General features: G+C 37.4%; 1 protein-coding gene across 1 annotated transcript; it reads left to right on the top strand.

Moving 5' to 3' along the window:
- Positions 1–1,410: 1,410 nt before the first annotated feature.
- Positions 1,411–18,104, top strand: LOC120627162 (soluble guanylate cyclase 89Db-like). Its single transcript, XM_039895037.1, has 15 exons — positions 1,411–1,484; positions 1,874–1,962; positions 3,811–3,888; positions 4,476–5,269; positions 6,053–6,246; positions 7,901–8,025; positions 9,889–10,020; positions 11,239–11,340; positions 11,902–12,068; positions 12,427–12,709; positions 13,111–13,254; positions 14,279–14,402; positions 15,791–15,900; positions 16,548–16,637; positions 17,449–18,104. Exons 2-15 carry the CDS (start codon positions 1,921–1,923, stop codon positions 17,548–17,550), a joined length of 2,487 nt encoding a protein of 828 aa, XP_039750971.1. The 5' UTR covers positions 1,411–1,484; positions 1,874–1,920; the 3' UTR covers positions 17,551–18,104.
- Positions 18,105–18,671: the final 567 nt, after the last annotated feature.

The raw sequence follows: 18,671 nt of genomic DNA, 5'->3' as shown, positions 1-18,671 counted from the left end.
GGTTTGATTTCCGGCAGGAGCAATTTGGGAATTTATAATTTGTCAACTTTCTCTTGTCTGGTCTTGTGCGAGGCTACAGCCGAGGCTCTCCAAACGCGCATCCGCTCCGGCATAGACATAAATAAATGTTTTCTAAGTCGGTGCCAAGTAAAATGTAGTTAGTTAGTTAATAGTTAAATAATATTTTAAGAGTTTACTCAACTTCTCCAGAATCCCTTTAACAAATCTTGATCTGATGAAAATAGGACCACATGGGAAGAAGTTACCTACACTGTCTGTGGGTTCGATTCCCACAACTGGAAAATCTTTGTGTGATGAACATGAATGTTTTTCAGTGTCTGGGTGTTTATATTTATTTATATTATAAGAATTTATGTATAATATTCATAAAGATATTAATCAGCCATCTTAGTACCCATAACACAAGCTACGCTTACTTTGGGGCTAGATGGCGATATATTTATTGTCGCAGTATATTTATTATTTTTATTTATTATTATTATCTTTCTTTAATATCTATGCACAGTTATATTAAAAAGGCAAAAGTAATGGTTTGGTGTGCGAATATCACATAAAGTATGGCTACAAAGGTGTTTTTACAATTAGTGTCGCTAAGTAAGACTTTTGAAGAGAACGAAAGAACGTAAATTATATCCAAACTAGCTTCTGCCCGCGACTTCGTCTGCGTGGACTTAAGAATTGAATCTAAAGCTTCTACTAAACTAAACTACTTAAATAATCGTGGTAAACGGTCGCCAACACTCTTTTCCATTTCAAAGGCTACATATATGACAAATTTTATCCAAATCCGTTCAACCTTTTTTGTGTGATTGGGTAACAAAAATCCACATTTATAATATCTGGTATTGAAGGCCGACTGGCCCAGTGGGTAGCGACCCTGTTTCTGAGTCCAAGACTGTGGGTTCGATTCCCATAACTATAAAATGTTTGTGTGATGAACACGAATGTCTTTCAGTGTCTGGGTCTTTATTTAAAGTATTTATGTATATTATTCATATAAATATTCATCTGTCAACTTAGTACCCATAAAACAAGCTACGCTAACTTTGGGGTTAGATGGCGATGTGTGTATCGTCGTAGTATATTTATTTATTTATAAACGTGGACAAAGAACGCGGACAAAAGCTAGTTAATTATAATACTGCTTTAAAGGCTTAAGCGGCGGCAATAAGTCCACTGGACCCATTTTGTTGGCTTGAAATAAACTTGCAATAAGGATCTCTAAAATGGTTTATAGATTCCTACACTGCGTATGTTGTAAAGCAACTGGCTATTACACGTTCAAAAAGGAATACAATAGGCTTCACCAGCGGAATATAAACAAGTTACGATAGAACACCCCTTACCCGCAGTTAGTATCAGGCGTCAGTACTTGCGCGAAAGCCTTACGTGAAAGTGGTCCTTAGGGCTACGATACAATCTTCATATCATTCATACCTCAGCAAGAACAGTGTATATAATAAGTAATGTTTTGAATAAATTTAAAAAGAAACAGAACATTCGTTTACTGAAAAATTTTAGAAAACGAAGAGTATTAATTATAAATAATTTAAGATAAGATTAAAAAAATATAGTAAATCAATGAAGTAAAATATTTTTTGCTTTGCTAAAAAAAATAGAAAATAGGCACCCAAATTAAAAAAATCCGTAAACAAATCCAACGACTCTGAACTAAATTTCATTTTATTTTTAATGCCATTTATTTCAGTTTAATATTAATACGGATTTTGTTTTTAAATATCTAAAGTGCCGCTTTTGAAGCGAATCATAAAAAAAAACTTAAACCAAGTGAAATTGAAATTGGAAACCTACGGGTTTAGGTACTATTTTTAACAGCTTACTTTCATTCTAGTTGTGACGTTGTTTTTACGTGGAGTGAACGAAAATTGAGCGGGCAAAATGTACGGCATGTTATTAGAAAGTGTCAAATTTTTCATTACGGTAAGATTTTATATTTTTTGGAACAACATGATTCATGTTACCTATCGTAGATGAAGTTGTTTTTCTTTATTCTACTATAAGTTAGCCATTTAATGAAATCTTCCCTTGTTGTAAGTGATAATAGTGTAAGATGTTAGCTGTTAGCCCTAAAGTGTTGCTGAATTGTTTGGTGACACATCTTTGCCGTTAGGGTGGTACCTCACCACGGCCGAAGCCTCCGACCTGGACAGAACAGAAAAAAATCAGAAATTATTATTAACTCCCGAATTTCCCGTGCCGCGTATTAAACCCGGGATCTTGCGCTCACCGCTGCGTCGTCGAAGTCGAGGCGAGGTCGTCGAGGTTATCATCGAATAGAACCGCTTATTGTTATTTTTTGATCAATATCAAGATGATGATGATGAAGATGTGGCCTAAATTCACCCTCCCAAGCCCACCAATGGCTGACCGCCCCAATAGACTCTCTCGTATAACCGAGAGAATTGGAGCTTTGCCACTCTGATCCAAACCTACACGGAGCACGATGGCTTAACATGCTCTTCGAGCCAAAACGATAGCTGGTCGACTTACATTGTCCTTCATCATTCGTTCGTGTCTCGGTTAGCATGTTAGGTCATCAGACGGAAGTCGAATCAGGTCCTAAGCCCATCAAACATCAAAGAAACGTGATGGGCCTACCCCTATATTAACCTTCTAGGACCACCTATGAAAATCCACAATTATATTTATTATATTTATCACTATCCGGTAGGAAATATATATCTTTTATTAATTATTATTATATACCTAGCAATTTGCGAACCTAGAATCTATTAGAACATACAAAAACTTTTAATTACTGTACCCTGAAGTTAACGCAAACTAATTGCTTTTACTTGACGATAGTTTATTGCACAAATTCTACTTCGTTTCGTAGAATATATAGTTTGTATAGGCTTTGTTTACAATGTAAACGAAGGTAGAGTGTGATATTTCTCCGATCATTTTTCGATAAGTGTCGGTTGCATATGGTAAGAATTGATGGATGATGCTCTTAAATAAACTTTTATCTTATAACGATGTACCTAAGAGCTCTTTATAAAACACAAATTTATGGACATCGTAATTCTTATGGCAGCTACCGTTTGTGGATATATTTACCTAACCATCACGATTTATTATAAGTTTCTTACTTAAATTTAACCATAGTTATTAAAACTTAAAAAAAAATTCTGCCTAAAATCGGATTTGTTTTCAATGTATAAAAACTAAATTATAGTAAAAGAAACAAATATTTTGCATTAAACTATCATCTTTGTCTTTTTTAATAATCAGCCCGGAGTTAGGTTCTCGGCGGATACATCAGAGGATACTTTAGAGGTACATCATGTACCGTCTCTAAGACTTATGTGTAAAACCAAAATCCTCATAGTTTTTGAGTAAACCACTGCCATTGTTTTTACTGAAAGAAAACAGATGCAGCCCTAACATCACATGAAAAATTAAAATCATGTGACTCCTGACACTATTACATACGCGTCTCGTAGTCGTACTATGCGCGTATCGGTAAATATCTTCAATAGGTTTGTCATAAGTAAACACTTCGAATGTTTTGAATTCGTTTGTAAAGAAAATAAATATGCTTCTTTTGATTCTTTTGATTTTTATAGGGTTATTCCTAATGAAATAAGGAACATCCTTCAATATTATTTCGTAGTTCTGATACACGTTGTATAAAGCCCGCCAATCAGCTTTGGAGCAGCGTGGTGAGATTATGCCCTAAGAACCTTTCTCCTGTGTGATGGTTATCCTTTGCCCAACAGTGGGACATTATTAGCTGTGGATATTGATAATGAATTTTTTTTTCAGGAGGAATGCGGACAAGAAATATGGGACACTATAGAGCGAGAAGCTGGCGCCAGAAACACCGTCTTTATGACGAGACAGGTTAATGTTCAATATTTTCTTTTGTATTTCCCTACAAGTTAAACAGACTACCAGACTAGATTGCAAACTAACCTGATGGTAAATGATGATGCAGCCTGAGATGATAGCGGGCTAACCTGAGAGGGGTATGTCAGTTATAAGACATACACCTCGGTTTCTACGCGACATCTTTCCGGAACGCTAAATCGTGTGGTGACACATCTTTGCCGTTAGGGTACCCGCGGCCGCCTAGAAACCTCGCACAGGACCAGATCCCAATTCCCCTTGCCGGGGATCGAAACCGGCACCTACTTTATTTATTTAAAAAAACTATTTTTTAGTAAAATAGAGTCAAATTTAATAGTAAAACTCCACAGACTTGGAGTTGCTTAAACTAGATCAAGCAATTTATCTGATTAAAGCTTTCATTTTATCTGATCGTATAATGTTTGCTAGTTTGTATGACCGATGTTATTTTACAACAAAACTTATTTTGTTCAAGAGAAATAACACTGTGACTAAAAAAGTTTCTGTAAGCTAAATATTTTTTGAGAAGTGTTCCCAGAACGAAGAATTTGTATTATTTATTAAATTTTAATTGGTTTTAGCAATATCCAGATACTCTAATGTTCCGACTGGCATCCGCACTGACCAGATTATTAAATATGGATTCAAACAATTCAACTGTCTCTATACCAAGCAGTCCCTTGCAGAAAAAAAATTCTACCAAGTCCAAATCAAATTGGCGGAGTTCTTCAGTCCACGGCGATAATAGAGGCCAGAATTACAAATGCCCATTTACATCCACTAACGCTTTAGCAGCAGTAACTATGAAACAATTTGAAGCTTACACCTCCTCGGAAGAAATCAGAAGCACACACAGCGCTATTCCTGCTGAAAAGATTAAGGAAGATGAACTGACTGCAACATGCCCTAGGGATAGAAGAAGTTTGGGCGGCCATTTGGAACGTATAAAAGATAGAAAAATGTCTGCGGATGAACTCATACCAGAAACTGATAACGTGGAAAGTGCTACAGAACCAGAAACCGCAAAAGAACCTAAATGTGCTAAGGCACCTGAATGTGCAAAAGAGCCTAAATGTGGTAAAGCACCTGAATGTGAAAAAGATCCTGAATGTAGTAAAGAATCTAAAGGTTCCAGTAGTACGGTTATTCCCGAGACCCCAAGAAGGAGTTCTTTAAAGCCCACTCCAAGAAAGACAAGTTGCACAGTTGCCCTAGACATATACAAACGTCGTGGATCCGGTAATGTCCGGCCCAGATTAAACAGTTATAATATGAGTACAGAAAAATTAAATTCATTGAAAGAGAAGTTTTGTTCGCCCGATAGGGTCATGCATTTTTTTGGGAGGTGTTTTGTCAAATTCTTTTCTAATTATGGGTATGTTAACCTTGACTTCTCTTAAAAACACTGGAATGCTTACTACTAGTTTTATATGTGCACAATATTTTAATAACTAAGGAATGTAACAATAATCGTGTGGTGGCGGCAGATCAGAATGCAGTACCACCCCTCCTATTCCTGCGAGTGCCGTTCAAGGTCACTAACGGAGACTGGGCAGCAGCGTCCTCTGTGCCATCTACTGCGAATACCAACCCGTCTGTCCAACGTGATAAATATGGGCAAACTCTACCGTTGAGACCTTTAGTGCAGCAGTGGTCTGTTATAGACTAGTGATGATGAAGAAAACTGCCACGTAGGCGTAATCCATGGCATCATAATCATCATCATCATCATCATATCAACCCATTATCGGTCCACTACAGGGCACGGGTCTGCTCTCACATTGAGAAGGGATTAAGGTACACCACGCTGACCCATTGCGGCTGACCCAGTGCGGATTGGTGGACTCCACACACCTTTAAGAACATTATGGGGAACTCAAGCATGCAGGTTTCCTCGCGATGTTTTTCTTCACCGTTGAAGCAAGTGATATTTTAATTGCTTAAAACGCTCATTACAAACGCAAAGTTAGAGATTCGAACTCGGCCTCTCGAAAGTGAAGTCGAAGTCCTACCCACTGGGCTATCACCTGGCTTATGGCTTTTATCGCCACAACAGATATTTTCTTTCTTCTAAATTCAGCAAAATTCTTTTTTTTCACTTATTCTCAGGGTTATTGTCCTAATTTTTTTGTTTTGAGTTCTGTTGTTTTTTTATCAGCTACGATAAAATGATTCGCGCTACAGGCAGATATTTCTGCACATTCCTGCAATCAGTGGACAGTATTCACCAGCGTATGATTTATACGTTCCCACATATGCGTTCACCGAGCATGCAGTTGACTCGCGCGCACATACACGGCGCAGAGCTTGTGTACAGCAGTGGGAGGACTGGCTTCACTCACTATCTGATGGGTAAGATTTGTAATCTATACTTATATTTTAGATTTTTTTTTTAATTCATTAGCAAATAAAGCCTGCCGTTAGAGATTCGTGAGGCGCAAACGATCGGCATTTTTAAGAAACAAGTGAAGGATCACTACTTGTCTGTATCGGCCGGGCATTGATGGGAATGATCACTGTATTCTTTTTTGTTTATTTCGTTTTCTACATATTTTTGAGGGTTCTTTTGTTGTATTTTTTATTTATTTTTTAATTAAGTATTTATAGTAGCGTATTTGTATGTTTATATGTTTGTATATATGTATGGAATATATTTTATATTTTTGTACATATCTTTAATATGTTATGTTTAGTATATACTATGTTTTATGTTTTTTTTATGTTAATTTAGTTTTAAATCCTAATATTTAATGATGTTTGTTGTACCACCTACTTATTTCTTATAACATTTTCTTGTATGCTTTTGGTTGCCTGGAAGAGATCGCTATTTAGCGATAAGGGCGCCAAATTGTACGTTCTACCTTATTGTGCTGTTGTATTTGTATCTCTGTAAATTTTCTCTGTGGTGTACAATAACAGTGTATTCATTCATTCATTCATTCATTCAAATAAAACAATCACATCAAAATCGTTAGTATAAAAGCACCGAAAAACCGCAGAGGTTTGTCCTCGGTGCCTATCTGCAACGATTGCCTTAGGTGTTTAATTAGATGAATAAAAACCAGCTGTGGGGAAAACATACTGCTACATCGCAGAACCACGATAGGTAGGCGTGTACATTTTAATCTTTAATAGTAGTAAGTAGATGAATAAGTATAAACTATATTAGATCAGCTTACGCTTAATGTTTTTAATATTTACTTTTTGTATCAACGTTGCGGGTAGGTCGTTCATGATCGAATATGAATATTTTTTTTGTTTGTTTTGTACTGGACCGATTTAAATAATTTCTTCACGAATAGAAAATTAAGATAGGTAGCATCGGCCATAATTTATGTTCATAAATTTAAGAGTGCCTTAAGAAAATGGCAATAATGTAAACCAAGTTGAAAAGAGGAGATATTGACTATGCGTTGTAAAGTCAACATCGCTACGAAGCGATAAGGCCGCCTTTTGTATACTTCCGTCTGTTTTTTTTATTCTTCTTCTGTATTTTTATTTGTGTGCAAATAAAGAGTATAAATAAAACTCCTGAGGATGCTCCGGTTTCGGAGCGAAACATGCGTAGAGGGTACACTGCCGAATATCTGTTTGGTGTGGATTATAAAGATTAAAGAAATTATAAATTACACCATACAGATTCCCCTGCTTTTCGCGTAGTATAGCAAATTAAGTTTAATTTTCATAATATATCATGGAATAAAGCAAAGTAACGCCTGCTACTATCCAAAAGTTTATTAATTTACTTTCAATCCGAAATTACTGTAACATTAATTTTACGGGCACATAGCTCAAAGAACGTTGGACGTTGGGATGCCAAAGTGCTGGTATGGCCCCACACTTGAAAGCGCAGTTATGGTCGACCCCCAACGAGGTGGGCAGACGTCAACGAGGTGCGAGCCGCTGGACGCAAGCGGCCAAGCCTATGTCTAGCACTGGACAATATCGGTTGATATGATGAAGATTTAGGGTATCATTATAAATTTCAAAATTTAATTATCCTCAGGTCAGTTATACGAGATAGCGGAAGATATCTTCTCGTTAAAGCTCAAAGTAACCATAGTCAAGGAGAGCATGGAGGGTGCTTACTACGTCGCAGTGTTGAGGCTCGAATTTGACAATAGCGATTACGTAAGTACGGAATAGAAATTGTTCTCTTAAAGCCCAAAAGGAAACCCATGGTAGGTTCATCCTGTCATAACTAAGCTACTGCTAAATTCTCGAAGTTAAACAATTACTATTCCATAAATTTAATAATGTAAGATCTTTTTGTGATAGAGCTACCTATCACAAAAAGACCTAGACTAGACCACTTATTTTCATTTACACGTTGTATAAGAGGGCTCCCATATTTAGTATATAATTAAATCAAAAATTAAATTTTGAGCTGATTTGATGGAAATAAGTTCCTTCATTCAAAATTTATAGAATGAAGTAATTCGGACTGACGAACACACAATATTACTCAAGTTTCATCCAAAACTGACCAAATAGGTTTAGAGTTATGCATGAAACTTACATTAGTAAAGCGAAAATATCGCTTGGTCATAAAAAATAACTTAAATAGATAAGATAAAATATTAATTTTCGTACCAATTTCGCGTCATAAATAATTCTCATCGCCACGAATTTTGTGTTATCTGTTTCATAAATATCTTAAAATAAAGAACAATGGCTTGAGATATCTACATTCTATGATATTAATATTGTAAGTAAAGTTAATTAAGTTGGGTTGCAAAAGAAAAGTTTTATTTGTTTTCTACACGACATCGTACAGCAGGCCTAGCACAGACAGTAGACAAAAATTATATCCCCTGATGGGTAATATAATTAACGTGTTCACCTGCTAAAGCACGGGAACATGGAATAGGAGAAGTTTACCCCCGTTTATTATTACACATATATTATTTGAATATTATTTCCACTTGTGCGCCAATGCTCAGAGAGTTTATATCCTTTCCCCTGGGAGAAAGTTGTCTCCTGCCGATGCTAGCCGTGCAGAACGCTTTATCGCTTAGCACGTCTTTGTCGGTAGGGTGATAACTAGCCACGACCGAAGCCTCCTACCACAATAAAGTGGTTAAGAATAACACAATTATAAACCGTAACGAGATGCTTATAAACATAGACTTATAATATTACTGCGTACTTATAAATGAATTATTGTTGTTCATATTAGGTTTAACTATTAAACAAACCCGTGCCTCAACTGCATTGTTAAATTTATCGATGTCGTCAAGAAGGTTCTAGAGTCGTTATGATCAATAATGTTAAAAGGCCACACAGCAAGCACACTTAACTACTTTATTAGTAACATATATATCAGACACACGTGACCTAGTGCTTATTATATGTTTCAGATATATCACAGATAAGAAACTTATAAAAGTATTTTTTTTAATTCGCTTTAATAAATCATATGTAACTAATAGTGTAAACTAGAGGTAGTCCAGTCATTATAGTTAGTTCACCTCGGAATTCGAGATAGAGATTTTTGGAAATATCCCATTTCCTATGTAAAGAATTTTGTTTTCTACAATATTGATAATAAATACAAATTGCTAAAATGGGTTTTTAGCAATTTTAAAAATTTTTAAATTAAAAAATTAGGAAATTAGATATTTAAAAAAAAGACCTTTGACCTTGAAATTTAATAGTTGCTTACACCCTACCATATGTAGGTTTTGAGACAACTTTTAGGGTGTCAATATAAAAGTATTTACAGACTTACAGCAGGGTATCTCGAATTCAAAGATTCTTACTTAATTTAAGCTTAAATGACTGGACTAAGGATGTATTTCTGTCTGATAACGTATACCTCTTGAGACTTATTTTAAGGTTGTGGTGGAGAAACGCGTATGCGGTCCCGGGATATTTTTGAATTTCAGGACAGACCAAAATTTCCTTGCAGAGGAAGTCGCGGGCAATAGCAAAACAGCAAACAACTTGTTAAGCTATAAATAAAGAAATACTCACCGATCAATCTATCTCCAGGTTCAATCACTAATGGCTCGTAAATCATTGCCGTGCCTCTTGCCACCAGTGCCAACTTCGCTTCTCGTGCAACTGTTCCCGTTCGGAGTTTTACTTGACAGGAGAATGAGAATTCTAATGGCAGGCGAAAAGGTAAGGTTAAGTTAGAAATTTAAAACTTGGGGTGGTTCGAAGAGTGAGATCAGTGAGATCAAGTCAAGTGAAGTCACCCTCGCTGTCTGTACCTTTCAAACTACACAACATATTTTAATGCAGTTTTGTGCACTGGACAGTGTTTCATGACGAAGGTTTATATTTAGAAAAAAAGGGGAGAAAAGCAAAGAAATTGGAAGATTTGTAATGCCATGTCATAACGAACAATTCTTTTGCATTTGCTAGCTAAATCTTACGAGATTGTTTATACACACACCGGCATATTTAGCGGAACACAAAAAAAAGGTTTGATATCAGTATCATATAAGGTTGCTGTTTTGTTTATACATCATTTAATTAAAAAATAAATATTATCAAATTAAGAAAACAACTGACCACTCTCTCAGATCAAGATCTCTTAAATTTGTTTTACCTCAAATACTATCCATGTTTTTATCACAATTTCTGGAACATTATTAATTAAACTTAAATAAATAAATAATAAGGATAACCTGGGAGGTCTTTTGTTGTTGTGATATTTCGTTTCTTTCTTTCTTTCTGCTATATTATTTAATCGTTAGGTTAATGATGATGGAAGCATACTAAATCTAGTACGGGAAGTTAAATCCACACCCTTATCGTTACCGGATTGCAACAGGGCCCTCCTCCTCTCAGAATGATAAGGATTCAATCAGCGTATCTTACGCTGGCCCAGTGCGGATTGGTCCCCCGCTTTTGAGAACGTTATATAGAACTCCAAGGCAGGTTTCCTGAAGATGTTTCCCTTCACCGTTCAAGCAAGTAATATTTTAATTGCTTGAATTAAAAACGCACATAACTCCGAAAATTTAGAGGTACGCGCCGAGGACCGAACTCGAGTCCGCCGTAAGGGAGGCCGTAACCAATAGGCTATCACTGCTGCCATAAGTTAATCTGTTATATCTACCATACTAGTTGAAGGCGTGGATTTGGAATTGCTTGATATATCGCTGCTGATAGGGCATCAGCTGCGGACTCTGGTGGGATAGTCGGCTGAAGCTTAAGATCAGTTCACTACACCCTACAAGGTCATCGAGGACAGGGAGGTCTCCAAACCGTCTTCGTAAGAGGAATGATACTTATTTAGTACTTTTAATAATGCAAAAGCTATGTGATTCACATAGACTTAGACGAGACTTAGGTCTGTCAAAATATTTAATTTTTATGTATATTTCTTAGCTAATTCAAGCTTGGGGTGGCCCTTTAAGCAAGATTGAAAAATCGTCCGTCAACGAGATTCTACGATTGAGGAAACCTAAAGTTTCTTTTACTTGGGATAAGGTAATTAACATATAGTATGTGTCCTAGTCTCTTGGTAAAAGTATTACGAACGGTTATGTTTATTAGTTAGTTTAGTAATTTACAGTGGTTACCACCATCGCTTAAAGTTGTATTATTTTAAAAATACATCCCCATGTGGCATATCTTAGCGTACCTTAATGAGAACTATAATTCTGGAACATGAACGTCAACAATATTAAAATAACAAAAATTTTAGCCATACTGTCCCATAGCTTTATAAATTGCGGTTGCTTGTAAGGGCAACATTCCCTCAAATTACTAGCACTTAGCTCGCTAGCTAGGAAGTTGTGATTTTTACCTCTACCTAACTTACCAATGTTATCTGTACAAACATTAACTTTTGTAACGGTGCTCCCGGGAACCCGTAAAGTTATTTCATAGCCTGGTTGGTAGCTACAAGGATAATTAGATTGAGGTGTTATAAAACAAGTAATGAATGCTAAGCTTCATCGAATCTTTAAACAAATAATCTAGTAGTCCAGCGCAAATTTCTTAACTGCCCTTATATACATTAAACATTTTTTTTCTTGAAATTCCCAGGTAGTGTGTATGCAGACAATTGTGTTTGAGTTGGAGCTGATGCGTTGGCCCCGTAAAAGTGTAAGCGAGTCCCGTCGAGGGTCCCAAGGTGCGAGAGCAATCCTGCTTAAAGGACCTATCTACTTCCTAGAGGAGATTGATGCCCTCGCTTTTTTGTGTAGCCCTGTGTAAGTTAATCCTTATTAATAGCAGTATTTATTTTATTCGGAGTCAAGACAGCAATACTGGCCGACACATTTACTTCTGCAGTAGTCTGAAATTGAATCGTTAATGGCAGTTTTTATTCCTTACGGTATCTGCGCTTTATCATACCAAAACACAACTTTGCAGGTACTCTGTTAACTGACCTCAGCCGAGATATCCCATTGGACTATTAGCTTGCCAAATATGAATTTGAACAATGAACAGTGAAGTACCGTGAATGTATTCGATCAAGGAAAACTATGCCATAATGTAAACAATAACAATTTTTCTTTAAAAAACAACCTTCACAACTTAGTTCTTCTTACATTTTATCTTTTCCAGCTTCAACGACCTCGATGAACTTCGACAAGCGGGGCTCTATTTAGCTGATATGAATGGGCATGGACGTTCCAGGGAATTGGTACTTCAAGGCTGGCAGCACATCTCAAGATTACAACTGCTTTTCGACAGGGCTGAATCTAGGAGTCTTTCCTTAGAAAAATCGTGCAGACTTCTAGATGAGTGGAAGAAGAAGGGGGATCAGCTTTTATACTCTATGATACCAAAGAGTATTGCGGCGCAGTTGCGTACGGGAAAGAATGCAGTAGCAGAATGTTGGCAAAAGGTAGGTTTTCTAATGGACTCAAATACCTATAAAATTCGAGAATTAGTTAAAGCAAAAATTGTTAAACAACAACCAAAATTAAGCTATCTGGTAACATACAATTTTCTCATGTGATGTCTCAGACATTATCAGTTTGGCAGATCACGACTTAAAGCTGGTCAACCGGCGGCGTAACCTTGATGTAATTCTAGAATCTTCTTTACCTAAAGAAATTGTAACACTACCAGGTATATTAATTATAAAAATTTGATCCTTTATCTACATGACTCTTGTAACAGTGTTATTACACTTGGCAGCTCGTGCCACCCGTTGATGATTTCTGCCCGGAAGACTGGAAGATAGGCAAATCTTCCTTCTGCCAGTATACTCTACTGATTCTAACAATTTTACAAAATTTTTAGAAATTTGATTGCGTGACCGTCATGTTCTGTGGTATCCAACTGATGGAGACGGCGACTCGCGCCGACGTGATGCAAACTGTCAGCTACATGAACGACGTGTATTCCCGAATCGATCGCTTGCTGGACAGCCATCGCGTATATAAGGTCGGCCATATTTTAGAAGTCGTTTGGATCAGGGAGTCATTTCAGAGTTCAATAGTAAAACGGGTTGGGAAATTAATATTTATTTTTATTACATCTGACCCATACCAGGCACTTTTATAGAAAGATGAACACTTTATTGTACACAAATTATCAATAAAAAACACAAACGAAATACAAAAATAAATTAATAAAAACATTGGTGTGCAAAGGCGGCCTTTTTTCTACAGCCATTTCTTTAATTTCTCAGCTTCTTCTTATTTAATGCTTCCTAAAAATAATCGAAGGTATCCTAATAACTTCATTAAAAAAGGTATAGGTGGGTATTTAAGTATTTGTTCTATGTTAGTAATCTAATTTTTTTTAAACGTTAATTTTGTGAACTTAGTTTTTGCTAAGCTTGCCGTCTTCCTCGGACTCGGAGGGTAGCATTAGAAATTCTTACTTTTGTACTTAGGAAATTTATTATATATATATTTTTTCCCTGTAAACTGAAAAATAATATTGAAAAAAAACAATCTGCTGAGTTTCTTGCCGGCTCTTTTCGGTGGAATCTGCTTTCCGAACTGGTGGTAGAGTCATTACAAATAGACTGACTTGACGTTTTTAAAAGTGCTTATAAACTGGGCCTACTTGGAATAAATGAATATTGAATTTTGAATTTTTGTCAATTATCTTAACGTTTTTGCTAAAATATTTGACATTCTGACATTGAATCGCGTCCCGAAACCTTCCAAAGTACTCCTTTTTCTTGCTTAAAAGATTCAAATTCTATTGGAATATATAATAAAAAAATAGTCCCAAAGTAACGACGTAGCCTGTGTTATGGGTACTAATATGACCGATAAATATTTTATAAATAATATACATAAATACTTACTTATAATATACAAATAAACACCCAGACACTGAAAAAAATTTTCCAGTTGGGAATCGAACCCACGGCCTTGGACACAGAAACAGGGTCGCTGCCCACTGCGCTAGTCGGCCGTCGAGAGATGTATATAGGAGTGTACTTTTATCGCAGGTGGAGACGGTAGGCACAGTGTACATGGTAGTGTCAGGAGCTCCGAAGTGGACACGCGCCCACGCCAAGGAGATTGCCAGCGCAGCGCTCGCGGTCGCAAACGCTTTGCCTAAGCTTACAATTGGTAAGTATTAAAATGTTGCATTAGGAATCTTCTGGCCATGTTTACTAACTCGTCTATGTGTAAGCAATGTCAAGTAGGCTACTTCTCCTAGCCATATTTACCCAACAGTAAAAGTAAGGTCATTACATTACTGTGGTATACAAATAGTAAATGTGATGTTTTATGAAGATTCGTCTCATGGCGACGTTTATCTCGGGCAGGCAGGCGTGTAGACAGGCGAACAGGCAGGCGGGTAGACAGGCGGGTAGACAGGCGATTAGGCAGGCGTGTAGACAGGCGGGCAGGCAGGTAGGTAGATAAGCGGGCAGGCGGGTAGCTTGGCGGGTAGACAGGTGGCAGATAAGCGTGCAGGCAGGCGGGTAGACAGGCAGATTGACAGGCGAGCAGGCAGGCGTGTAGACAGGCGGGCAGGCAGGTGGATAGATAGGCGGGCAGGCAGGCGGGTAGACAGGTGATAAAAGCCGCCTTTCGTATCCTACTTTTTAAGTTTCCTCTTGTTGTGTCTATTTTTTTTCTTTTTGTCGTGTACAAATTAAGTCTATTAGTAAAATAGATGTAATTATAGCTTGGTAGATTAAACAAAAATTGCTTAGATCCCTTAGAAATTTGTGGTTAATGTTTTCGATTAAGAAGCAGTGATAGTCTAGTGGTCCAGACTTCAGCTACACTTTCGGGCCGACTTCTAAACCCCGCACGCACCTCCTACTATGTTATAATGTGCGTTTAAAGCAATTAAAATGTCACTTGCTTCAACGGTGAAGGATAACATCGTGAGAGTTCTCCGTAATGTTCTCAAAGGCGATTAGAGTCCACCAATCTACACACCGATTTGAATGAATTTTTTGGTATACGTTTGGGTGGCACCCTGGATGGTTTAGATTTACAAATTAGCCCGAAAGTTGGCGCTGGCGCTGGCGCTGGCCGCTTATAAAAAAAAAATAGATAAGAAGGTACCTACTGTCTAAGCAAGGTAATTCCAATTGCTAAGCAACTTTTTCCCACTATATTTAGAGTAGGTAGGTTTTAAGGTATCTACCCAAAATGTTGTAGGTACTTCACCGTTAATAGCTCTAAAATAACTATTACCGCGTAAGAGTTCTGGAAAGCACATTTGGTTAAGCAACTAAGTAACTGGTTATCATGGTTAATAAGCGTTTGAATTCACTCTCAGAGATATGGTGATGTGCTCCACCTTCGCAAAAGCGAGATCTTTCATTGAGCCGGTGTTGTGCTCGGGGACAGAGGTCCAACCGTTCATCTTTGAAAGTTATACTGTATTATGGTTTATTAAAACTTCGATAGCGTGATGTAGGATCTTGTGGCGCCATCTATAGATAAAATGGAGACCGCTACATTCACTGAATATTTTTAATGGTTTTGGTATATAGGAATTCACTCGGGTCCCTGTCAAGCCGCCGTGCTGGGTTTCCGGCAACCTCGCTACTGCTTGGTGGGGGACACTGTCAATACGGCTAGCCGAATGCAGACTACGAGCGAGGTAGGTAACTTTTAACAGTTTAAACCACGATCTGTGTACTTCACGAGGTTTCACGGCTGGGTTTTCGTTTGTCTTTTTTTTTCTAAACTTTTACCAGATCAGTTAAGAATTTTGCTTTATCCGCCTGCGTGCCTCGGAGAACACGCTAAGAAGTCGTCGGTCTCGGTTTTTATCACTTGCATGTGATAATTATAGTTTTAAACCTGACAAGCCCAACACTGGATGGTTTTCTCAGCTATTACCTCTCTAATTACCTCTCTTATAAGACATTGTTCCTAGCTGTGGCACATTAATGAGCAGAGGATTTTTTTTTAACTAAATAATTGATGGTCAGCTGTTAGCCGATGAGAGGCAATAGTTTTCCACTAACCATCACTTGATCAGAGCACCACTTGGGGCAGGGCATGCAAAAATGCAGCCCTGTATCACCGTTCTGCTTTAACTCTAGGGTTGTAACTAATCTGGTATTCCAGCGTCCTACAGCCAACAGCATCGTAAGGCAGGGCAATTTTTTTTTCTTCATTATATTTCCCGCAACTTTTCACTAAGTACTAGGTAAATAGCATGCATTTGGCAAGCATGTAGGTTCTTTGTTGTGACTTCCGTAATATATAGCATTTAATCAGAAATTATAATTTTTCCTACAGCCTGGTCGCATCCAGATTTCTGCTCAGACAAAAGCCGAACTACCTCCCGGAAAATTCAGGCTTCGCAAAAGAGGTCTTATCAAAGTTAAGGTAATTTAAATTATTCTTACTTGCTGACCCGCGCAACTTCTTTTGCACCAAATTGGTTATTACTGGTTTTAATATCTTGAAAACCCTAGAACCTAATTGCAGCGCCACCTACCGGATCCAGTTTTATTTTCAAACTATTTTATACGCGGTTTGGCGGCCCGCAGCATTATTCATGCTTTTAGTATTTCGATACCCGTCGTAACTTTTAAACGATTGGTACAATTGGAATAACTTAGATGGGAATTGCAGGTACGTAGTCAATCTCTATTATTATAATATATAAGGATTTATGATGCATGATAGGAATGTCACCATATTTCGATTGTACCCGTGTTTTGATTGATAAATTATAAAAAAGCGGTTATTGTGACTTAACCTTGACAGTTAGAGATATAGCGCGGACTTTTTTGTAGATAACAACGATAACCGTAATCAGATAGTACATTATTTTCATGTATTATTAATCATTTTCGAGACGGACGCGAGAAAAGCTCTAAGTCAGTATGACACATCTTTATCAAACATGTCATACCGACTTGGATATTTCAGCCAGTTCACAGAAAACTGCATGATGAGTCACTCGGTTCATTTGTGAAAACCGTATGAAAATCCGTTCAGTTGTTTTTAATTTTTTTTCGCGACCAGACAGGCCGACGGACGCGGCGAGGGACTGTGTTTTATAATATGTAAAGATACATTTCGTTATCCGATAGCATAAATAATAGGATAAAAGCCTCAAAACATAACGTTATAGCATTTAAACTACCAGCTAATTGATTTTTAAACAAACCCATTTTTTCTATGGTTCTAGGGCAAGGGCATGATGGAGACGTTTTGGTTGGAAGGTGAAGTTGAAGAAGACAACCCAGAAGAAGCTCTGCAGTTATTCTCCACGCTTTGCGGTGATGATTAGGACAACTTTCTTTGTATCCGACAAGCTAGAATCCGCAATAATAATCCGAAATTGAGTTATCAAGCTCGAGCATATATATACAGATTGCCGGATTAACCACGTAGCAAGTGGCAAATGCTACGGGCCCCGCATATTTAATACCGCTCATCTCTGCCTGACTGACAGACGGACACGCACACGCAATAGTTATTTCGCCTATAATTTACTAAACTATCAATTCCCCACAATAGATTAAACTATATAGCATTATAAATATAAATAGCATTTGATAGCAAATACGTATTGTATTTAAGGTACGTTTATACTAGTAGAGTTTTGAATTGTATTTTTACCACTATATACTTAAGAACCAAAATAGCAGATCAAGGGCTCTTTTAAAGAATTTCTTACGGGCCCCGCGCTTGCTTAATCAGGCACTGTACAGATACCTCAGAAACTGTGCTTAGCTCGATATCGGTTTATTAATACGGCCAGGATGCATTCTCATTGTCTCATTCAGGAGTTCCAAATGGGTGGCCGCAAGGCAAGCAGATTAGTGAGAAAATACTGTGAGATATTTTTTGCGATTTGACGCATTTATAAAGAAGTTCTCGTCGTTTTCCGCCGAATGTCGCAGTGGGCAAGGACCTTGCTTGTCCAAGCAGAGTCCATTGGTTCGATTCCCACAACTGGAAAATGTTTGTGTTGTGAACATGAATGTTTTCCAGTGTGTTTATCTGTGTGTTATTCATAAAAATATTCATCAGTCATCTTTATACCCAAGCTACGCTTACTTTGGGGCTAGATGACGATGTGTGTATTGTCATAGACCATAGTAGGTATATTTATTTATTCATTTTTATAGTTTTTTGTGTCAGAGCTTGTCCGGGATAGCACTACCGCCTTGTTTATCTTTGGTTTACCTAATGCTAAGGTTGCGTGGAAGAGATCAGGTCGCTTTTTATATCCTACATTTTAAGTTTCTTCTTTTTTCTGTCCATGGCTTTTTTTATTGTTGTGTACAAATAAAGTGTATAAATAAATGAATAAATAAATTATTGCTATGCTGTGTTCCGGTCTGAAGACCGTGGCAGATGCTGGCTTTGCACCTTCGCCTCAGGTTGATTGACTCAGGGCGGCAG

Source organism: Pararge aegeria, chromosome 10 (assembly GCF_905163445.1).
Source record: "Pararge aegeria chromosome 10, ilParAegt1.1, whole genome shotgun sequence".
NCBI classification, from domain to species: Eukaryota; Metazoa; Arthropoda; class Insecta; order Lepidoptera; family Nymphalidae; genus Pararge; species Pararge aegeria.
This window is presented reverse-complemented; position numbering and strand designations above follow the sequence as displayed.

Bases quoted from the DNA above. Each gene is read 5' to 3' on its own strand.
- LOC120627162 (XM_039895037.1), top strand. From the start codon at position 1,921: ATGTACGGCATGTTATTAGAAAGTGTCAAATTTTTCATTACG. The intron at 1,963-3,810 runs GTAAGATTTTAT...TTTTTTTTTCAG, and splicing joins GTGTCAAATTTTTCATTACG to GAGGAATGCGGACAAGAAAT. The intron at 16,638-17,448 runs GTAATTTAAATT...CTATGGTTCTAG, and splicing joins GAGGTCTTATCAAAGTTAAG to GGCAAGGGCATGATGGAGAC.